Source organism: Ptychodera flava, chromosome 14 (assembly GCF_041260155.1).
Source record: "Ptychodera flava strain L36383 chromosome 14, AS_Pfla_20210202, whole genome shotgun sequence".
In the NCBI taxonomy this organism is placed as follows: Eukaryota; Metazoa; Hemichordata; class Enteropneusta; family Ptychoderidae; genus Ptychodera; species Ptychodera flava.
The window spans coordinates 8,280,973-8,306,024 of record NC_091941.1 but is presented as its reverse complement, the minus strand read 5'-3'; the positions used below and the strand labels follow the sequence as shown (position 1 = coordinate 8,306,024).

The following is a 25,052-nucleotide window of genomic DNA, read 5'->3' as shown; positions in this document are numbered from 1 at the left end:
TTAAATAGTCATTCTATGTTTTAGTGAAATTGTTGACATGTCAGTTGTGAGATAGGAATTTCAAAGTGTCAATCTTAAAGTTTAAATACAGTACATTTTGAATGAGCTGTATTTTGAATGAGCTGTGAATGTATTTCACACTTTCTCTGCTTACCAGATGTCCTGAACTGTTGTACAGAAATGGATGTCAATCATTATATCAAAGAGGAAAAAGTAGTGAATCAAAAACTTTGATGGGTGTTAAGACTTGCCAACCATCCAATTAAATCTACTGAGGAGCCATAGAGAGCTTTTTTAGCCAAATCTGATGTGTACAGTGTCTGAGAGGACCTTTTCTTGTGTAACATTGAAACCATAAAAGCACAGCTAATAATGACAAAAACTGCCTTTTTTAACTGTTATTTTGTTCATAAAAAAGCATCTTTCTACAGAAAACCTATGAAACAAAGGAAAATAATTGCATCAATGAGAAGGAAAGATATCTTGTCATTTTTCTATCTCTAAAATAAGTCACTGTATCAAATATATATTGTGAAATATTTGTGCATGTTGCTTTCTCATACTGAATTCTCACAGAGAGAACAGAAAAGTATCAGGAATTTGTCATCCTTTTCATATGAAATGCAGATTTCATAATGGTACACTTTCACTTAGCAAACATCAAGATATCTCTGAAAGTATGGCGCCCGAAGGGCGCGCCAAAAAATATGAAACATCCTGATATCTCTGATATATATGCCTTGTATATTAAAGTCATGCACCTGAAGGGCATGCTGAAAGATGTATGATATATTAAAGTAATGAGCTTGAAGAGCACGCTGAAAAATATTGAACATACAGATATCTCTGATGTATGTATGCTTGATATATTAAAGTTGGGCGTGCTGAAAAATATGACTGATTATTAAAGTTACGCGCCCAAAGGGCGCGCCGAAAAATACAACTGAATGATGAAATTTGTGGCTGACACTAGCATTTTAGGCAATGATGAGCCTGTGTCAAAATTCAAAAACACACTGACCCCCCCTATTGGGCATTTCAAAAACATGGTGACCCCCCTATCACCAAAGTCAAAAACAGGGTGACCCCCCCATGAATCCACCGGCCCCCCCCAGGCTGAAGAAACTGACCAGTCCCTTAGATACTGCGTGAGCTTTTATATCTTTATTTTATTGTGACTTTCAATTTCATTTTGATGGGTTCACCTTTTTTGAACCATCATAAGATAACTGATGATAGTCCAGCAGAGTACATCAGGATTTCAAAGGTCTTTACTGTTGCTCTATTTTGTAAATTTTACAAATACATGTATTTAACTTTTCAAAGTGGGGGGATCAGTCAAAATTTCAGAGTTAGAGAGGGGAGTTACTCAAATTCATCATGGTTGACGGAGGGGTGGGGGGGGGGGGGAGGGTGTGTCACTCGAAATTTCAGAGTTTCAGGCTGTAAATAATGACGGCTCCCTTATATACAAAGCATTACAAACTTGATGACAAATAAAAAAAAAATTGCACTGCTGCTCCATTTGAAAAAAAAAATTGATGCAGCTCTGACAGTAGAAAAAAACAATTGTTGTCACTGTGACAGGAAAAAAAAATTTGCTCCCATACCCATTTCCTCCATACCCCCCCCCCAAATCAAATGGTTCTCCCCTAATAAAGTCTAGTCCTTGGGTCAAGATGGTGAAATTGATGCTACAAAAGGCAATGTCACTCTTTTAAACTTATTAAATCAGTTACTGTCAGAGGTACAACACGCACAACATATTTCAACTCATTAATGTCTTTGTAATGAGAACTTTGACTGTCTAAATGCATTGATGGAAAGGAAAGTTTAGTTGACATTTTGATTGAAAGGAATCCAATTCCTCATTTCCTGAAGCAACAAAATAATTTGTTTTACACAAACAAGTTTCTTCTCTTAGTAATGTAACTTCAACAAATGCACTGTAAGAACATATGAAGCTATCTGGCCGTGCCAGCAGCCATAAGCTGTCCTTGAAGTGATGGCAGACATATGAAGCTATCTGACCATGCCAGCAGCCATAAGCTGTCCTTGAAGTGATGGCAGACATATGAAGCTATCTGGCCATGCCAGCAGCCATAAGCTGTCCTTGAAGTGATGGCAGACATATGAAGCTATCTGGCCATGCCAGCAGCCATAAGCTGTCCTTGAAGTGATGCCAGACATATGAAGCTATCTGGCCATGCCGGCAGCCATAAGCTGTCCTTTAAGTGATGCCAGACATATGAAGCTATCTGGCCATGCCGGCAGCCATAAGCTGTCCTTGAAGTGATGGCAGACATATGAAGCTATCTGGCCATGCCGGCAGCCATAAGCTGTCCTTGAAGTGATGGCAGACATATGAAGCTATCTGGCCATGCCGGCAGCCATAAGCTGTCCTTGAAGTGATGGCAGACATGTGAAGCTATCTGGCCATGCCGGCAGCCATAAGCTGTCCTTGAAGTGATGGCAGACATGTGAAGCTATCTGGCCATGCCGGCAGCCATAAGCTGTCCTTGAAGTGATGGCAGACATGTGAAGCTATCTGGCCATGCCGGCAGCCATAAACTGTCCTTGAAGTGATGGCAGACATATGAACAAAAAAGTTACAACTGCACTTTGTGTACAACTCCAATTGTCCAAGACATAGTTTGTCTGTTGGTAGGTTTGCGCCATGAATATTCATACGTTGGGAAATTTATATGGATACGTTGCTTTATATCCACACAGTTGTCATGAATGTCTTACTCTTTGAATGTTCCATGATAAAATCTATATTCAAAGGTATATTGCTTTTTCTCTGGCAAAAGTTTTGATTTCTTCTTTACTCCCCCACCCCACCCCAAATGCATAACATGTGTGAAACTTTATACCTTGGAACATTTCATCTCAGAAGTTTCATATTCGACTAAAGTTCCATCAACATTGTTACGTGCAGAGAAAACGAACAAAAGGGTGAACTCAGCAGTTTCCGTTTAAACAAAATTTATTACGAAAATAAATCAAATTGCTAAGTCAGGGATACAGTATGTTTGACAGCTATTATGAGGGATAAAGGTCATTTATATTGAACAGAGTTACTTGTGTGATCAGAGTGAAAAAAGAGCAGTGAAATCTGAAACTCTATCATTACCAGCTGTAAATTTATTCTTTAGAATCAATTTGATTTAATGACACTCACAGACTTATTTCAGCTCTGGTAGCTATGGTGCATAATCTATTAAACAGGTGATTGTCCTTTCGTCACCTTTTCTGTCCCCCAACACTGTTGGTCCAAACAGTTATTTAGTTGCGGTTATCGGAGATGACTTCACTCAAAATTTTGACTTTTAAGAAGTACCAGTGAGGTCTTTTGGAATAATTTTGCAATTTTGGTTGCCAAAGCCTTATCAGAAACTCTGCCACTTTCTGACTTTGTTTGTGACTCTCTTGGGATGACCTTGTTCAGACTTCTTCACATGACAATGACATTTGCATATTTGTAATTGTTAGGCAAATTTTGAGAAATTCCCTGAAATTCTGGTGTCTCGCAAATTTGATTTAGGGGTTCTTCAGAAGTGACCTCAGATTTGTTTGAATTATTTTAAACTTGAGGGTATCCTGCATCACATCAGAGTGATATGCATGACACCTCTCCCCTTCATCCTCCAGAAAAAAAGTCATATTCAGCTGAGTGCACATGGTACAGCCAGACAACGACTGATATTGACACAATATCACTGGTAAAGTATGCATATATTTATTTCATTGGTTGTTTATTCTGTACAGTACAGATTGCGATAAAACTTGCCAAGATAATTTGTTCATTAAAAAAAATAATTTGACTGTGTAGGGGCAAAGGTAAAATCCAGGGACAATTGTAGTGCGTACCTGATCAACTCTTTAGAAAGCTATAATGTAGGATGAACAAGCTGAATTAGATTATCATTTATAACTTGATGGTAAAGTGATCCTTCATGACTTATAAATCGCCACATCTAGCTCAACAACTCGCTCCATCTAGAGGCATCTGCGGTTTCCATGCGCAGACTCAATGGTAGGCGAAATTCAAACAACACACATGGTGTAAAAGAAGATAATGTAGTGTTGAAGGTGAAGACTCATAAAGTTGTAAGTATGATAGTTGAAGGTGATAGTTTTAATTCATTGGAACTGTTCATCATCAATGCCATCACACACCAGTTGCAGTGGACCACCCAAATCACCATCATGATCATCGTCATCTGAGTTGTTATGAGAGCTGTCCGTTTCAATCATTGCCCCAAGGTCAATCATGTCCTTATTTGTGTTTTCTTCCACAGCTTCACCATTCTCATTGATGCTGTGGGACATACTGTTGGAAACATGGATGTTGTGGGAAATATTCTGATCCAGCTCAGACTGCAAGAGTTCATTACCATACACAATTTCCACAGTTGTTGTTTGTTGGGTGTCTGGGTCATGAAAGGTGGTTTCTTGTGATGACATTGTGACAGTATGTTGAGGCTGTGACATAACTACCACTGCAGCAGGGGAGGAAGCTGGGGGTAGTGCTTCTTGGCCCATTTCTGTCACAGAAAAAACAATCGAATAAGTGTTAATTATAAAATTTATACTGAGTCTTACATATTGCAAGTAACCCATCAAATCACTACTTGTCCAGACATTCACGGGACATTACATATTATAATAAGCATTTTTAGCTAATTTAACCAGGATCAATGATTTGGCTAATTTAAGATGCTGCTAATTTATTCATTCTTCTATGTTTGCAATGTTCAGTTTGCATTGTCACTGAGATTAACTGTCAGCTAATCCAGCCAATATTCCAATTCCACCGACAAGAAGATGCAACTAATTCAAAGTATCTTTCAAATTAATTTCATTCAAATTAACAGGAATTTCAACAAGCTACTCGGAGCACACTCAGACTCAGTTTAAATCTGTGATTTTTGTACCAGTGTAGGTTTGATCACTCAGCCAAATACAGGTGAAATATTCAAGTTAACATGAAACTGCAGTTATCTTTGAACGCTGAGCAACAAGCTACTTTGAGTCCCCCTACACTGCGGACTCCACTCAATTCTTATGTATTTGCCAAATTCTGATGATGACCTGATACTAGTTTGCACTCAAAAAAGTCAAATAGCTTTGGATGAGATAAGAATTACATTATATGCTGTTTCAAGAGACTTCTCGTTTGTTCACCAACTGGAATCAAGTTGCAGAACATACCAAGAAAACAACCAGTACTTGATACAGGGCACAAAGGTACCAAAAGATGAAGCTCTAAGTGAAGGGGTAAGTCTGGTATAGTACCTGTAAGCTAGGCCTTCAAGGCTTACCTGTGGATTAAATAAATGTTTGAACAGATGCTGCTACCAGTGATATTGTTTTGATGTATTTCTGCCTGCTTTCTCCCCACACTGTGTTCAGATGTACAGTAGGACAAACCTTTTAGGATATACCTAGCCAAATGATATTGGAAGTGGAAAGTAACTATGACAGTGCTAGTCACACCATGACAGGGAGGAAATAAGTCCTTACCTTCAGATTCAAGCATTGTTTGTGGCAATTCAAGCTGATCATTTTCTGTCTCAACAGGCTGAGTTGTAACAGTAACCACATGGTCACTGACGCCCTGGCTCAGTACCACAGACTCTGATCCCATGGTGTGACTTTGAGAATCTGCTGCTTGCTGGAATTCTACATCTGAAAGAATGATAAGAAAACAACCAGCATTGTCAAAGATAGCTGTAGGTCCATAGCTGTATTGGTTGTTTTCTGATGGATCTTATATGCCCCACCACCACAGCTATGGAACATTTCATAGAAAAGCAACCGAATCCATGTATAAGCTACTAGTGCATATGATTATTTTGACCAATTCCCATCCAATTTACAATCTGCCAACACTCATCAATAGCCTGAGTATTAGGGGCAAACAATGACCAAAATTCCCAACAAAATTACCTGAATACCACTATTCTCCTAACTTTTCCTGACATGACTACCTCGAAACTGCCCAACAAGGGTTCAGTGCTGCACAACACTATGTCCGTCTGAGTAGTGACCTCTAAACTTTTATAATGTGACAATGGCAGACTGCATGCACGATGGGTCTAAAAACCACAATATGTCATCCAAGTATCTTTCGGTCATTAGCTTTTGAATAACTGAAATCAATTGTCATCCTTTTCTTGAAAGGTGCAAGGTAGTAAAAAACAGCACTGATGACAACGAAAATATTCAGCGTTGCAACACATTCACAGAGTTGAGTTGACTATCAACCATACATTCCGTCTGCTTTTGTTAATGTTATAACAATTTAAACGTCACAGCTGAGGTGACTGTACAGACGTGCCGCACCAAACCTTGTTTGGCAGTTATACAGTAAAATATGCAGTTTAGAGATAGTCATGTTGGAAAGAGTTAGAAAACTGTTGTATTAAAGATATACAGTCACCTGTAATCTAAATATGCCCATATATGGTCAAAGGAGCATTCCTTGGTATTCAAAATGCCCATGTGAGGGTGCTGTTTTTACAAAGCGTCCACCCATTTAAAATCTGTGATTGGTTAGATTTTCTCTTTCCATGGTAACTGTGGCAAAATTGGAACAGGTGACAGTATATCTTTACGGTGAATTTTGCACTGATTCAGGCTATAGAATCTTGCTCGATAATTGAGCTCAAACATTGGCTACACAACCTAAAATAACACAGAGCTATCTTAACGAATGTGTCATTGTGTGTCCCATCAATCTTTAGACTATGGTCCATATTCCGACAAACCTTCCTGTAAGTAAAACTTTGCTTTCACGCAGTTTCAATTCTCACAAGTTCAAATTTTTTGATTTGAGAAAAGTGATGTATTGGTCAAGAGAAAATAGCATGCACAGTGTATCTGTAATCACAAGACAATGTATGGATAGGGCAGTACATTTATGTAAATGTGAAGAACATTCATTGCATCATATCATGGTTTTACAACACAGATTTCACTTCGAAACTAAATTCAGAGGTGAATGCCTGCTGCTCTTCCAAGTATTTTTATATCCCAAGCCAGTAAGTATATATTGTAGGAAAAAATGACACCTCAGCTTTTCAAAGTCAATCGCTTTTCATCGTTAGGAATTCACGAACCTGTCAGGTGTAAGACATATTCTGCACCCTGTCTCATCTCAAGCATATCATGATCCTGATTGGTCATACTGACTTCGCTGTTCTGCTGAAGCGCATTCTGATTGGTACTGGTGCAGTTTGAATTTGCCAGGTGGCGTTTTCGATGAGTATTCCTACTGCCACTCTGTGAGAATGTCTTGTTGCATATGTCGCAGGCATACGGCTTACTTCCTGTGTGAGTGATCTTGTGCTTCCTGAGGCTTGAGTGTTCTGCAAATCTCTTGCTACATCCTTCAAAGGAACATACATATGGCCTTTCTCCTGTAAAAATGATGGAGTATAGCACTTGTCAACATAGAGGGCAAAACTTTACCGTCAGGCTCTAAAGTGTTATTATAGCTCACATGATATCCCTTTGTATAATTTGAAGAAGACCCAAAGTTTTGTTAGCAAAGTCCATGCAAATCAGGACCACGACTGTTATAACAGTGAACTGGTACTGAATGGATGAAAACTGATAGTGTTAACCCTTTGAGCGCTGTTTTTTCCCACCAAAATTTCAGTGCAACAATTTACTAATTTTTATGAACACTTCTGTAATTTTTCTGATAATTTTGGACCAAATGAACACAACATTTCATTGGCCACAGTTTGTTATCAGAATTTTGGTAAAAATCTGACAAAAATTGACCCTTATTTTATAAGGGTGACAAAAATTGACGTTGGCGCTCAAAGGGTTAACACATCAGTTTGTGACCAGTGACCAGTACGAAAGTTATTTAAGTATTCACTGTTTAAGTCTTATCGCATGTCTAATATACATACACATTTTAATTGGTTTTCCCTGACTTCTTGGTATAATCTTATACAAAGATAACCAACGTTCATGAAAATTCTACTACAGCAAAGTAACTGAGACAAAAATTGTGAACTTACCGGTATGGGTTCTGACATGATTCTTTAAATTTCCAGCAGTGGAAAAACTTTTGTTGCATCCTTCTTCAGAGCACTTAAATGGCTTCTCTCCAGTGTGTGTCCTCATGTGTACTTTCAGACGCTGATACACATAGAAACTCTTGTCACAGCCTTCATATTCACATTTATGCTTTCTGTCACCTCTGTTGGGGAAGAAACAAAAGCTTTGCAATAATTATTTTAGAGTCCATGAAGTTATTGGTAGTACTTACTTCATTTAACAAACATCCCAGATTGACAATATTTTCCAATCATACACATTTTATCAGGTGTCATATGAGGAATGTTACAGTAGTTATTTTGCTGATGACTTGCAAAAATAGCAAAATACCACTAGAGTAATGGCCAACACATAATTTCACACTGGTACCATGCAAATATTACAAGTCATGTTGACATAATCAAAGTATTATGCATGGTGTCAACTTTTTGAAAAATGTCACCTGTATTAGATCTCATGCCACTATTTTGTGTTCATCAGTATCTCCTGCAATGTCACCCAGCCCAGCATTTGTACAGTACCTTCATTGCAATTCATTAAAGTGTAATCAAGTAAATGGTTTCAGGGGGCAGTGGTGAGCCCCTTTATATACAAATACTCCAAAGGTTTCCCTGGGTATGAAAACCTTTCTACTGCTAGGTTCATTTCACTATTAGGCCTACTGGGTTAACATTAGTGAAACATAAAACATATACCTTGTTTTGTATTCAAAAATCCCTAAAAACCAATTTACAATAATTTTCAGAGACTTTTCTTTTGAAGGACATATATAAACATAGTGACATACTGACTTGACATATTAGTTGTAGCGTATACAAGAGCAGTATGTGTATCAGTATTCTGGTATCTTGAATTTTCATGCTGATTGTGAATGACTTCAACTGACACCATGATAATGTACGGTACAAGGAAACTGAAGAAATTCTAGTGTTAAAATCTTTGTAACCCTTCATAACACTGGAAATGGTCACTGCTAGGATAGAAAGATCAACCTTTGATTTGATTTTACTAAACAAAATAATTCATTATTCACTTAGTATTTTTTTCAACAATTTACAGTTACTGAGTCGGCCAAAAGTAGTTTTGCTTGCCAGTTACCCCTGTAGATAGAATAGAAAAATACCAGACAACATGCAAGTAAACCTGCTAGTGGCAGGTCTTTCTCTCTCTGCAATGATCAAGATCACTAAGTACATGTACTTACAAATGAGTTTTCATGTGGTATTTTAGATGTGCAGGCCATGAAAATCTCCTATCACATCCATCCACTTCACATTTCAACATCTTCTGCCCACCGTGTGTTTCTCTGTGGTACTTCAGGTGTCCAGAAGTCTTGAACATTCTGCCACACCCTTCATGGTTACAAATGTAGATTCGTTCACCTGTGATAAGAGTACAAGGGACATTGGTGCTGTTTGGGGTAAGATCACTTCAGGCAGAATGAGAAAATTAACTGCATAAAATAACTGAAGTATTCAAAGGAACAAAACAAGAGTGTCTTTCCTGTGTCAAATGTCTCTTATTTATATCCTCATCATCACATCATATGTACAAAATAACTGTATGATATGGTTTGCTTTTACTTGTTCAAAAGCAAGTGAATACTTTTTAGGATCTCTTATGAGGTTAATTACATATTTAATTGTACTAGAACATATCTCAAGCGCTGTTTAGAGATGTACCTTATTGCTTTGATTTTGAGCTTGTGTGTGGTGTACAATAACAAGAATGTATGTGAGTGTGCTTTTAGAGGGGGGACGGTAAAATTGCTACTATCTTCAACAGGTGAATAGGTACCATAGGTTGTGAGCTTGAATTTGATCGATAATGTTCTGAATTATCAACAACTGCAGTTCTGTGAATGAGGTATACATGAGGTTGGACAGCTTTTCATACAGAGTATGTTGGTGCAAAAGTTTGTTTAATACCATATTGGTCTGAGTATAACCCCCTACACTACTTTTAGAAGATTTTTGAAAATGCTGTACATCTGTATATGTAAGCCCCAACCCTAATTTAACTCAACTATGGAAATGTTAAGAAAGTGTAATTGATCAATACAGTTGGTAAAACTACTTTTCAGACCACAGAAACTTGTAAACAGAGTTAAAATAATGTGACATTGAAGTTAAACAGTGCTGTGAGGAAAAAAGACACGTTTTTCCAGTAACTTATGATTCCTCCTGGCCCTAAGCCTTTACCCAACAGAACAGTCTTACTCTGACGTCAAACCCGTAATTTTTCTTTTCTACTCAGGTCCATGATGCTGGTTTTCATCTCTCTCTGAACATACAGTTTCATTTGTTTGAAACAATTATTTTTTTCAGCTGTGAAGTGTTTTTACTGGTGACTATTACAAACTTCACTGCTATGTTGTTGTTACCACAAGATGCAGACCGCTTGATCTTGGAAAGAGAAGTTGCTTTTAATTTCACAGTGCTGTTAATCAATGCCGATTGTTCAAAGTTTTAATACTTTTCCTTTCAAGATACAAGTAGAAATTTCACAAAATTGTTACTTCTGTATATTAAAGGCCAGGGACTTGATACCCGGGATCAAGTTAATACCGTTCACCTTTGACATTCACGGGCGGGATCGAATGATTATATCTTTGTAAATTACAGTCACGATTAGTGTGCACAGGAAGTTGTGAACAGGCCAATGTGTTGACATGCAAACAGCAGATTATACGTAACTGAATATAACGGCGAGACTAGTACACTGAGCAGACTGAGAAACATTTCATGAAGCGGCCCGCGATGCTTGTAGCAATAACAGGGGTACTTCAACAGTAATGACAAAGGTACAGCACGACGCCGCTGCAACTGACGGCTTTATTACGTTCCGAATTAGGCCTACCCGGGGCCCGGGCGCGGGCTGCAACTGTACAATCGCTGCAGCTAAACGATTTCGTAGACGTCATGCCATTGCCAAGATACTCTGCTATTACCGATCGTTTCGTCTACAGAACTACTAAAAGCCCTCTCACTAAAAAAATAATTACGATTTGAAATCGTTGAATTAATCTGAAATTAACACCGTGGTGCATTAATCTATAAAAGATTATTAACAGAAATAATAAAATGTAACATCACCGATCATAAGAAACGTGGTGTTGAAGAACATATTTCTTTGAAGAGAAGACTGTAGCGACTATTTTCTGTAAGTATAATATGACTTTAGCAAACTTGCGAATCAAGCATCTGAAGAGTATCTTCAACACTTTTGGTTTTGTTCTACTCTTGTTATAAAATAAGTCAAATTTTGGGAAAGTATCTGTACATTTTCGATATCTGTGCAGCGCAAATGTGTAAACCGACACAGCATCCATCCATCCTATAGACCATGATCAGTTCGCGAGTGCATAAACCACTTCTCTCTCTCTCTCTCTCTCTCTCTCTCTCTCTCTCTCTCTCTCTCGTCTAGCCATTTGATGTTTTATTTTGCCGACATTTATTTAACGCTTCACGATCACCGCTCAATGTTAATGTCGATTTCGATTTACGAAGTTTACCGGATAAACTTCGGAACTGGAGACATGTCACGACATGGAGCTAGTTATCACCATCGAAAGTCTGTAAACGTTTCTGCTCCCGAATGGACGTATTTAAATGCACAGGTGACTTCATGCGTAAAATATTGAATTGCAATATGAATTTCACAGTTGAGAAAGTCTATGACTTTCAAACTAGACGTACAAACAACAATAAACATGGCGGATCAATGATATCGACGCATATTTTCCTCGCGACCGCTGGTGAGAGCGACTCGCAGAAATTTTCCAACCTGGTAAGTATGCTGGGTATGTACATGTAAACTAATAACAAAAGTTAGCGTTTTCTGTAAATCGATAAGCCTTTCGAACACGAAAGATTCGGATATCTGAACCTCAACAGTAGCTACGCAGCTCGAAAGTTATCCTACGACAGGACAGGAACATTGGTCAAAGCCGGATTTCGCATGGTAGCTATAGAAACACGCTGTTCATTCTTAGAAAGCGTGCAATGTACTGCGTACTGCTGATACTCCCATGGTCCGTGAACTGTTGCCGTCCCTACACACCGTCAGTTGCCTAACATTCACAGGATTCAATCACGTGTGTCTTCAAATTTTGATACATGAATTCTACCAATCACGGAACACATAAAAAAACAATAGTCGCGGGTACGGGTTCAAGGACGTTCACGAAGAGACACCATCATTGTCGCAGAATTGTTTAGGAGAGTATGGGCGATCTGTGTACGGTCGCACATCAAACCGACAAGTGTACGCTTTTAATAGATAAAAATATGATGTCCGAAATTTTTTTTATTCAACTATATACAGAGTCATCGCCTTTGTTATCGCCTAAACATCCCGGGTTTTTTTTTCGGAGAGACTGCAACATGAATATCCCCTAATGCATAGAGTACGGCTGTTCATCCAATATATTTATTCACTGTTTCGCAAAACATCTCGTCAGATATGTGCTTTGGCGAACGGACCAAGTTTTGTACGTTGGTCAAAAATAAATGACAATATAGGTTTGGATATTACATCTGTCATATTAGGACAGAGTATTGAAGATGAAATACTTTCATCGATCGACAAAGAAGAGAAAGAATGAGTCAGTGAATATCGAATCATAGACGGGAGAATCGAGACAGTCCACTGTCTATAGTTTACTCAATTGTGAACAAAAGTATTTCGATGAATTGACTAATGCAAACAGAAAGGAAATTATATTCAACTTGAAAAAATTCACCGCTTTTCCTTGACATCGGATTCTATAGCAATGGAGCAACACACGATGTCGTTTAGGTCCTCAAAAATCTTTTAATACGGCAAGATGATAATAATAATACTTTTCACCGTACGACAGAAAAATCTAAAAGAACTTGAATCTGAACTTTACATGACAGTTCGATTGGAAATAGCGGCGTGTCGTGGTACGGCGTCTACGCAAGAACGCGCTATGGCTTGAGTGACACACTAGCGGGCACAGGCGCTCGAGCTGGGTAGTCTGCTAAATAGATCGCTTTTCGGCCTGGTCTATCGATCCCGTAGTCCACATGCCCGCACTGCAACCTAAATGAGTGTTTAGGTTGCAGTCGTGGGCATATCGACTACGGGATCGATAGATCGAGCCGAAAATCGATCTATTAGCAGACTCCCAAGCTACATAGCGCCTGTGCTTGCGGGTCTGCACTGCGGTCGCTCCATCTAATTACAATGCTGTGCCGTATCTAACATGTTGACATCGCAAACGTTTACCGATTCACACCTGTATCGCGTCCTTTTTTGATTGACAGCTTGCAGACCTTTGTTATGGCCGCTTGCCACGCTAGTTGAAGACAAAGAGAAATACCTTCATCGATCAAAATCAGCTTTATTTATGCTCAAATCATAAAATTTTATCGATACATTCAATCACTAGACATTCATAGTTAGGTATAGGTGCATGGACGCCTAAATTTCTTCGCCTGTGACCATTTGGCATGGTTTTTACGGAGCGATCGAGCGTGACGCCACCCAAGCCACGCTTTGTATGAACTAACTCCAACGCGGGCAGCTAGCTATTTATACCCGGCCCTGCCCCTTCAAGAATTATCTTATCACAAACTGTGTCACTTAGGCTTGGAAATTGTCCCTGAATTTGCTGTCATTTGGCTATGGTTGTCTATCACTATCAATGTGATTGTAATGTGCCGGTTCATGAGATCGCGAGATTACTCAATCAAATCTGTCAGTATATTTTTTTTGTCGTTTTACAGTTTGTTTGGAATTATATAGATTTTTGAAAGTGAATGAAAGTTCGATTGGTGTTCAATAAATCTGCATAAAGTAGCATAAATTAGCATGTGTGGCAGAAAGCATTGCATTGCTAAAGTATAAATGTGGGCTCCCCATACTAGGGGGATATATTGATGATCACAGTATTCATGTAAACCGACAGATATGAAAAGTGACCTTTTCTGAGAAATTTATTGTGCAAATTTGTGCTTATGAATACCTAATTATTGGATATAAATACACATGCACATACCAGCTGGGAAGTAAGAAATACACAACACTCGGTGTCTGACTATGTTATAGGGAAGTTAACAATTAACCACATGTATGATTGAGAATAAACTTATACAGTAAATAACATTATTGAAAGGCAGGGCATGTGTCTCACATAACAGATATAAGGCCAAAAAAATAATAGGTTTGTTTCTGGTCATTGACATGTGGCAAAAATGATGATTTTTCAATTTTTTAAAAATTTTTGGTGGAATTTGATACATTTTCCCTTTTTTTCCATAGGGGCAAATGAAAAACAGGAAAAAAAAAAGTTGACGTGCACACTTTGAAGTGATGCGCTCGATGACCAGGAACAAATCAATTTTTTTTTTTGCCTAATGAGTGATGTATTTAAATGAAAACTTGTAATACCTGAGGCTGTTTTCTGAATAGTGTATGGACTGGATGTTGAAAGAGCATTTTGTCCCTGAGTACCATAGACTTTGGCAATGCTTTCTTGAGTTGCTGAGATGAGACTAGCTTGGGCCAGGTTTTGTAGTCTGAGTCGCTGTGTGTCAAATATCACATTAGCTTCCAGAGTCCCCTTGTCAACATTATTGAGAACAAGGACTTGTGTAGCATTTGAAGGCGATGGTGACTGTGATGGATTTGGCAGGTTCAGTAGTAATAACCCTGGATGAGGCTCGATGGCATGAATGACAGTTCCATCATCTAATGATGGATTTTCTTCCTTTCCATCATAACCGTTGTCCTGATCATCAGATTCACGTCTGACATTACTCGTCTGGTCCCCTTCAATCTCTGCCAACTCATTTGTCTCACTATCATCGCCTTTTGCAGAGTTCTGTGAATTCATGTAATTGGTTTTCTGGTCGGATGAAATGGTTCCATCTGTTGTGCATTCTTCTGCTATTTTTAACTGGACAGTGCTGATGTCTGAATACGTTGAAATGGGGTTGCTATCATTTTCCGCCATAATTCACACATCAGTTTGTTGTTTTCTCATCGAAAAAGATTTTAACTAGTTGGCTGCAGCGCTGCATCTGACAACAATGGAAATGAAAGAAAGATCAGTGATGCTTTTGTGTTGTGCCTAGAACAAAGGAAATTCTGACTTGGACCCTGTTGATATTGTAAAACCTGTCTTTTATGATTATCCCGGACAAGTCTTCAACTGAAAGGCTAAATCTCATTCAATTTGAAGGTACCTACGATTACTGAAAAAATTGTCAATAATTGACAGATGTCCTGATTCAGGGGAAGTAGCCATACTGACAGCTTTCATTGTAATTGTAGTTGTGAAGGTGAAAATAAAATAGCTGCATAGTAATCAACATGATTTTCAGAGTATAGGTTATCTGTTTCTATCTGGAAATGACGCAGTGCAAAGCGCCAGGAAATGAAACATCAAGACAATTGAAACAGCTATTCTCTGTAATTATGCTCTCAAAATAATTTTTGGCAACAAATAATTTCCAGAAATAGAATCTTCAAACATGAATGTATGAAGCCAAAGGATGAAATCTGAACAGCATTGACACTGCATGGAATCTACAAACCAAACAATAAATCTTACAGAGAAGCGGGTTCACAAAGGGGCATGTTTTGACTGAAAATGACAAAATGTTATCACTTGGTGTATACAAGGGGCAAAACATATTTATGCTCACACCCAGTGACTAAATGTATTTCATTAACAAAATATAACAAACACCAAAGAATATGTAATCATGAGGATTCTGATAGTTACCAACACATGAAACCAGTATTTCATAGCGATTGCACTGCAATTTGCATGTCTGCAAGTACCAAGTATTTGAAATCTTTGAAAACTGCTCTATGGATTTCAGTGAATTTAGTACACGGTTGAATTCTGGAAATAATGTATTCGGGTGTATTATGCTTTATCTGAGGTAACCTGAATATCTCATTTGATAATGATTATCTCCAGATATAAATCCCGAAGAACTCATTAATTGCATTTTGCATAAACGAATACTAATCTATCACATCCCAACACAGGGTAAGTTAATGATGAAAAGACTAAATGACCCATTGTAGGAATCATAGATTTAGGAAACATGTATTCATGAGAACATGCACTTCACCTGATATGGTGAATTGTTTTGCTTTGTTTTAGATTGGTTATTGAACTACTCTTTTAAGGGCAAGGATTTAGCCTGGCGATTTTGAGACTGCAATGTCTTTATATACTAGGTGACATGTGCCTTATGCTTATCTGGTGTTGTTGTCTTGACGTCTGACCAGACAATGTTTCAACTTTCGCAGAGTTGAGTTCTTTCAGACCGAATGATGTATAACTGCCAGATGAACGTTACACCTGACAGTATTGGTAAATTCCTCAGTTTAGACAGAATTATCTAGTTCCTGTGTCTGGGCAGGATGCACTTACTATTTTCAAAACACCTAACATCACTCTGAGTCTTTTGGCCAGAGGTCCACATATCTTTCTTTCATGAATTTGACTTTGTTGTGTGTACCGGTGATTTACTGTCTGTTCTGTGCTGTTTTGTATCTATGTTTACAATGATTGTATTAATGAATTTTGACCTAGTGTTCTGTGATTATGGATGGGTATGATTGCGATTACTGCCAACGGTTCAATGCAAACAACCCCTGTAATAGCAATATGGATTTACAGAATGACACACTCACAAATGCCTCTAAAAAGTATACAAATCAAACATATAAATTCATACCCACTATCCTCTTTGTGTATATTCATCTTCTGTGCATTTTGGGGTATGATTTCTGAGTGAACCCTTTCTAAGAATAGCTGTCGTAGACTCTTGCCTCAATCAGCATACTCAAATTTAAATGTTTCCAGTGATCACAGACTGACAGATGGCCAATCACAGCAGCACTACTTTCAAATGATCCTCAGCTGTTGTGAGTAAAGAAAATTCTGTTTCAAAACTTCATCTCTTTCTTATGCTTACAGGGGCCCTCGCCATTTGTCGAACCACAAGCGACTTTGAAAATGTCATCATGCAGCCGGAGTTCAACAGGCAGCTGAAGTTCATAGACAAAACGCAATACTGAGAAAATTGCCAAAGATTACACATAGTGGAGCCTTGCTGTGAAGGTCTCGAAAAATCTTTAAATTAATACTGCTAGAGTTTCCAAAGTCTTGAAGTAACACAGAAGAGACATGATCCCAAATGTCATCTGACTGCAAGCCTGCCGTTCCAGTATTTATACTTTAATGGTTATATAAGAGAATGTAAGGGAACATTCAGTTATTATGGCCGGGGGTGGGCCGGCAAGTTCTTCCTGCGCATCAGTCAAAATAAGTGAATCCCCCTACCCATTGCACCAAAAAATTGATGACCCCCCTTTTAAGATGACAAAAATTTCATGACCCCCCCCCCCCCACATTGCTTGAGTAAAGCTGCACACACATACGCCTCTGAAAGGGGGCCCATAGAATCCCCCCAAAAAGATTCTCAGATTTTTTCAAATGACCCTCCTTACAAATTCACAAGGAGTTAATGGTCAAATTTCCCCTTCTGACTTGCTATAATTTTGAAATTACCCCTCAAAGGGATTGGACAGAAATTACAGGTGGATTGTAATATTTTTGTGCAAGCATGCAACTGTTGATAATGTTGATTTACTATACGTGGTAGTCTATGAGAAAACTATGTGATACTTGTTCATTACAAAAATATATATGTGCATTTATAGATATCTGATAATTGACATAAAAGTACTTCATTGGAATAGGGTTGTCACAACTGGTATGTGGACAAAAAAATTGACTTTAGAATTTCACCAAAAATGTTCATCCACTATACATGGGAGTCTATGATAAAATTGTGAATATTTTTTTTTCAATGAAAAACTTGCTATACTTGTGCATATACAGACGTTGAATAATTAATATTAATGTACTTGATTAGACTAGAGTGGTTACAAATGGATATGTGTGCAAGAAATTGGATTTTAGAATTCCACCAAAATGTTGATTCATCATTCATGGTAGTCTATGAGGAAACTATGAATAATTTTTTTTCAAAAGTATCTAAATCTATGTATTTATGGATGTTTGATAATTCATTTTAAAGTGCTTAGTTAGACTAGGATGGTTAAAGGTTGATATGTGTGCAGCGTTGGAAACTACCGCCCGTCCTCCTGTCCGAGACGGGTAACTTTTCAGTCGGACGGGAGGAAAATTGTACTCCACGTCAGGGGGTCGGGCTCTCGATAGTAGCCCATACGGCATACCCAGTAATCTCATCGATCAGCTGCTTCTAGATATTGTGTAAAATAAACGAAATGTAGTACAGTATACCAATACGTCCGACTTCGACGCGCTTATGCTACTGAAACTGTGCAACTGTGTGACGCCGGAACGCAATGCAAGCGAGATATGTAAACACGGGTAAACAGGAAGTCACTCATACTAGTAAATCTCACACTAAGCAAGATTTACGCGATATCAGCCAGTGCACATGCGTCCTCAGGGACGATATAATGGAAAATGAGGGCAACTCCACACATCAGCTCTACCAAGACTGTTCAGTATTACGATATGGTGAATAAAAGGATCATTGCATTTATTTTGTGTGAAATACATGGCAAGACACCGGTGAATCGATAGTGCTTTGACCCTAGTCATGTGATCTGGGTCCCCGGTAAACCGGTTTGTTGATTGAGTGATTCGTCTTAACTGTGTTTCGGAACCAAAAATGGGGTTCCTTCATCAGTCGCTCTCTTGTTTTGTATCCCCTCCACTTGGTTGTGTAATGAAGTCATCTTCGCCCTCAAGGAGGAGAAGCCAGATTTGTTATTGAGAGAGTTAGCCACTATTGACTGACTCTAGACTATAGTGAGCGATCCAGTGTGTGGTGTCACATTATAATTTACATGACCCAGCACCCTGGACGCTTGTAAGGATTTTTGTTTTAGGGCATATTTTGAGCGTTGCTAGTGCTCGCTATGTTAACAATAAATGTTGTACTAATCTGTCAACGATTAGTTTGTTTTAGGCATTTAAATCGATTATCCGAACTTTTAGTTTTGTGTCAATTTTTCGTGGACTTTGTAATAGATTTCGGGTCCATATTGGTGCCTGCTTTCGAGTGTTTGAAAAGCATATTGTGAAGGGCTGTTTCGAGAAATAAATCTTGTTTCTCTGTGTTTAGCCATTCCCAGGTTTCATGGTTTCCTTAACAATATTTGCTGTAAACGGCCTTTGAAATCGGTTTGGTCTGAGGAGAGTATTGGTTTATTTAATTCATGCTGCCAACTTTGATTACTTATATGGCAGCTCTCTCAGATTTTGTTTTTTTCTCAGTAAGCTCAGCTGCAGTAGGCTCAGCTCCAGTCCCTATCCTCAGGGACAGGGACTGGACTCTCATTATGAATCAGACTTTTCTAATCTCCTGGAAAGTGATGTTGGTAGTGACACTGACTTGATGTAATCTGTGCTTGACTCATGTCAGCACCGATTTCATCAAGGAGACCATGCACCGATCCATGATGAAATGTCCAGTACTCGGTTATCAACACAATGTATCAGAGTGTTATCAGCATTGTTATTGTAGAAATTTTGTATTCAAGTCCGGATTAGAATTCATTTCAAACAGTGGAATTCAGAACAGTTTGTTTGTAAGATCACAGTTAATACTCATTTTGAAAATAAAGTTGTTTACAGTTTGAAGTACATAATGGTTTTGTGTTTTTTGAATGAATGCATTTGTCAAAAATTCAGGACAGGCAACTTTCTGGCAGGACGGGCAAGTTTTGAAAGTTACCTGGTCCTGATGTCTGGCAAATATTTTGGCCAGTATCCAACACTGATGTGTGTAAGAAATTGGATATTTGAATTTCACCAAAATGTTGATTCACTATACATTGGCCTCTAATGAGAAGACTATGAATAATTTTTTTACAATGCTAGACTGAATTAATTTGTGCTTTTATAGGTGCTTGATAATTGATACAAATGTACTTGATTCAAATAGGTTATTTCAAAGTTCAGATGTTGACAACAATTATGATATTGGAATTTCACCTAAAAGTATAATTTCACTTTTCATGGTAATAGTAGTCTACAGGTAACTGTTAAATAATTTCCCTGACAAAACTTGCTATATCTCTAATATGTAAGTAATCGGAATTGTTCATTGCTCTCTGTGAGCTCGATTTACAATAAGACAAGCCTCAGAGTTGCCTAGTCAAGAGGTTCATGAGATAATTATACTTTTGTTCAGATTTACAGTTAAATGACTTAATAGAATGAAATCATGCAGCGAATTATTTTTATCTCTCAGAATATTTCTGAACACTGAAACTGCTTTTTGACGGGACGGATACTTATGAAAATTAAGTGACCCCCCCCTGAGCTGTTTGAAAAATACATGACCCCCTTTGCAGTTTTCACATTTAAGGTGACCCCCCCTGGATTTTGCCGGCCGAACCCCGGCTGTAATAACTGAATGCTCCCTAAGAACAATCTAGAACTTCTATTGATATGCTAATTACTGCTCTAAAATTATCTTCCTTACACAACTAATTAAATTTCCAGAACATAATTCCAAACATGACTAATTGAATTCAAGGTCATGAGGTCGTGAAGGACATTGACCTTGGAATGTTCTAGACTAATTAAACTCAGGCATGAGTGTGGGGGAAAATGACCTACATAAACACTATACATGTTTTTACCTTTATATAAGTTACTAGAGCAAGCTTTTCATGCTGTTGATCCATGTTAAAAGACATGTACAGATGTGCTTGTTCTTTGTATTGTATGGATGGGGAGAGAGAGAGAGAGAAAGAGAGAGAGAGAGAGAGATCCCCAAATCCAATTTCAATCAGATTCTTCACTAGAATTTATAGGTGGGACAGGAGTCCTAGGGTTTACTCCCATAGAAAGTGAAGATGTACGAATATGTGCAGCAGACTTGGTAACTTTTTCATGAAAAAATACCCTAGACATGTTTAGGGGAGAACGATTTGATTGGGGGGGGGGGGGTAGTAGAGGAAATGGTATGGCAGCCAATTTTTTTTTCCGCCACTGTGACAGCAAATTTTGTTTTTATTGTCTGTCCTGCATCAATTCCCCCCCCCCCCCCCCCCCCCACCCCCCCCCCCCCAAACATGATGAAGTAATGCAAATTTTTGTTTGTGATCACCAGTTTTCAATTTGGGGTTCTCAAGTTAATTGCATGTCACTGGTTTACAACTGCACATCAAAAAATAATATCAAAAAATAAAAAGTATTGTATGTAGGCACAGGACAGATGACATTAGAGGACAGAGATTGTGTAAAACAAAGGATTGCCTGTTAGGAATTCTTTATTGAAATTTAATAGTAAAAAAAATGGAAAAAACTACCAGAACATTGTGTGGAGGTGCAAGAGGCAGAGGAGGTAGAGCGCGAGCGCGAGATGTCGCTCTCACATCAAAAATGTTGAAACCTTGATGTTTGCAATGATGCAATCTGGCACAATCTGAGAGATATGTCTAACTTTGTTTGTACTGGATAAAACTATTTGAAAATGACATACGACACCCCAAGGGGGAGAGCACAATAGGGTTGTCCCCCATCTCGCATAGAAAATTTTCAGAAATTGATGTGTACAATGGTGCAATCTGAGATGTTTCAATTTGTTTTGCACTAAGAAGACTTGTTTGAAAATGACATTAGACACTGATATTTTTATCATATTTTTTTGCATGATCAGTGATTGAGTAACAATAGTCAACAATCCAACATTGAAGACCTTGGACTTCCTCATGTATTTTCATGAGAAAGTCAGATTTCCCAAAATTTGTGACAATTTTTTTTTCCTTTGGTCTGCTATGATCAAATTTTTTTCTCAAAACATTACTGGGTCAATTCACTATGGGCAAAAAGGGCCCTAAATTGTTCAGTACAGCGCCTCCAGCTGGACAACACTTGGGGCTGGTTGCTAGTGACGATAGCGAACATTGTATCAATTTCATTTCAATAAAATATAGATCCAAATCTGCTCGCCTGTCGCACGTATTTTCAGGTTACATCATGAATTTGTCCATGACAGCCCGTATATATTGACTTATGTACCATAAAATCAACGTATCTGTTGTTTTCTTCCACTCAAATTGAATCGAAGACAGTTTGTTTAGTATTGGTGATACTTTTATGTCTCAGCGTATTTTGGCGCTCTTTGGACAAGTTTGGCGCCATGCGATCTGCGGGTATGCAACACAACATTGTATCAATTTGCAACAAAAGAATATCGATCGATAACGTTCACTACACGTTCACAGTGGAGACTCTACACCAGTTCGCTTCCGTTTCGTGTTATTTTTACCAATTTACTGCGATGTTCATGGTTCATATTCACCCAAATTTTGTATAAAAGACAACAACTTGACAGGTATTTGGTCTGTACAATTTAGGAGACACTTGCTGATTAATTTGCATCAATTTCAGACCCTTGTTCTGCACATGTAAACGCCGTCAGATCGCCATATTGTTGACGGCAACAGTATATTTCAGTGATCAGAATAAATAGAATGGCAATAAAACAAATTTTACGAAGAAATTCAAAAATCTAAAACGATACGATTTTTGCTTATAAGAAAAAGGATAAGCGTGCCAATTTTCATTATCATTGGTTCAGAATAGAAAAATTTGAACCGGCGAGAAGTGTGCAATCTGTTCGGTCGATCAGACGCGCATAAACACCATTGTTTTCTATGGGAATCGAGATTATTCGGCACATCGTAAAATGAAAAATACATCTGAAAAAACCCGCCGGTTTAAATTTTTCATTTCGCTGTTATTTCTCACAATATTTGAGATTAAGCATCTCATGAAGGTTAACTAAAACTCTATGGTTTTAGTTTTTTAAATTTCCCTCTTAATTATTTTTATGAAATGACGAGTTTACGATCGTTTGTGCTGTTGGCCGTGTTTTCGCCTATTTTTGCATAGAGTATTTTCGCTTCGGTATTTTAAGAATTCCTTCATGAAATTATTGCCGAAATATCATAATGGACAGAGGAACATATGAGGAAATGGAATCTGCATCTCTTTCCTGAATATTTAGCTGTGCGGCTAGGAAATTCAGCGAAGTTTTCAACATTACGCGGAAGCTTCATTTGGCTCTCTTTATGCTCATTCAGCATAAGTGCGGCAAAAAATTGTCACATGTTGAGTGAACAAAATAGGGGCCATTTTGCCCATAGTGTGTTTTCCCTTCTTCACCTGCCGACATTTTTTCCCCAAAAAATCCGGAAAAAAGACTTGGATTGACATCATGGGAAATGTCTCCCATGCTTTAGGAAAACCTTCTTATGCCATGACCTGACGATATTCCCCTGATTTGTCAAGAAAATCGCTAAACAATCAGGAAGTTTTTTAGTACCGATGTGTCATGAGTTAGATGTTTTACCCTTGGGTTAGCTGTTTACACAGTACAAAAATATTGGGAGTGCCCCCCCCCCCCCCCCCCCGGACAGACAGCTGTTACAAATGTTAAATTGACATCCTTGGGCCCATGGGGCAAAGTCCCTCCATTGGTGATGGAGGGACTTTCTTTTGACAAATGAACAAAACGTCGATCACACGAGAGGTATGGCGAGGAAAATGTGTCGTTCGTCTACCACCATTTGAACAATATATTTATGGACCGAAGGTAGCGCAATGTTCACCGCGACCAAACTCCATACACACTACGCACTACGTACGTCTTGCCTGTCTGCAATCAGTTGCCTAAGTGTGACCACGCCCTCGATGCATGATTTTGTTGAAGCATGGACGTATTAAAACACAAAAAGGCAAGGACCAGACATTTCGATATGATCGCCGGGTTAGTAAAATGTTTACCGACGGCACATTGCATATGGCAAGCTTTACTTGTAACTGTGCGCTCTCGTCAGTGTGATCCGGACGACTTTGACGAGGGACAGTGTAAATTGCATCGGAACGAACATTGAATCGGAACACGCATACAAGGCCACGTACGCCGTAGGTCCGTGGGTTTGCACTGAATCGCGAATCGTCGAAGTCAAATTGGCACGCGAAAGATACAGAACCCGTCAGGAAAGCACCAGTAAAGGTGCCGACCGGATACTGGTTCAGGCAGTTATTCATGCATGTACTACACTGAGTAAACATGAAAAACGCAGCATGCAAAAGTCTCAACCGATGAAGAGTAGGACCTCAGGAAACCACACAATTACACCCCAATTATTAGCATGCATGGTAATACTTTCTGTGAAAACATTAGACGATTCACATGTAATACATATTTCACATGCATCACACATGTGCAACGCACCGGTTGCTCACTGTTACATCATGTACTACTTGTGTATATTGCCCTGGCACTGCAAATCCAAAAATTCGCGGGAAATAAAAATTATGGTCTACCTGGTGGTGAATATTATGGTGTGTTCGCCATCCCATCTTCGTTTCCACGCCGCTTCACTTTGTGTATTGATATTTTTAATTTGTGTTACTGTAGTTCTCGTAATCATGTTTCGCTATGTATTTTTTGTAATCGTATTAAAATACATTTGAATCGATATAATGGATGGCAGAAGCTATTAGGACTCCACATTGTAGCGATGGACGCGGATGGAACCAATAATTTGCCAAAAACATAAGGAACTATTTTCTCTAGGCAGATAAGCACAGCATTTCGTGGTGGTAAGTTAAACAGCCAATCGAAATTCAGGTTACATGCGAGGCAGAAAATATGTGTTGCAAGCATATTCCAATATTGAACAGGGAAGGTTAAGAAATGGAAAATTAAAATATGTAATATGTAAAAGTAGCAAATCGTCGTAAATTGTCGGTTAAAAACCCTAAAAATCAAAGCTCTTGTTTACAGCAATATGCTTTCCAAAAACAGCACTTTTCGATGCGGTAAATTCGTATATATCATGTACTCCTCCCACAGCTTGCCCGTACACACCTATTTTCTCTAATACTCGATTCC

The 25,052-nt window shown here is 38.4% G+C and overlaps 1 protein-coding gene across 1 annotated transcript; it reads right to left on the bottom strand.

Moving 5' to 3' along the window:
- Nucleotides 1-3,719: 3,719 nt before the first annotated feature.
- On the bottom strand, nt 3,720-24,608 carry LOC139149198 (zinc finger protein 143-like). Its single transcript, XM_070720767.1, has 7 exons — nt 24,482-24,608; nt 14,500-15,131; nt 9,287-9,464; nt 8,043-8,224; nt 7,128-7,427; nt 5,530-5,694; nt 3,720-4,550 (listed from the first exon to the last, which is right to left on the bottom strand). Exons 2-7 carry the CDS (start codon nt 15,062-15,064, stop codon nt 4,147-4,149), a joined length of 1,794 nt encoding a protein of 597 aa, XP_070576868.1. The 5' UTR covers nt 15,065-15,131; nt 24,482-24,608; the 3' UTR covers nt 3,720-4,146.
- Nucleotides 24,609-25,052: the final 444 nt, after the last annotated feature.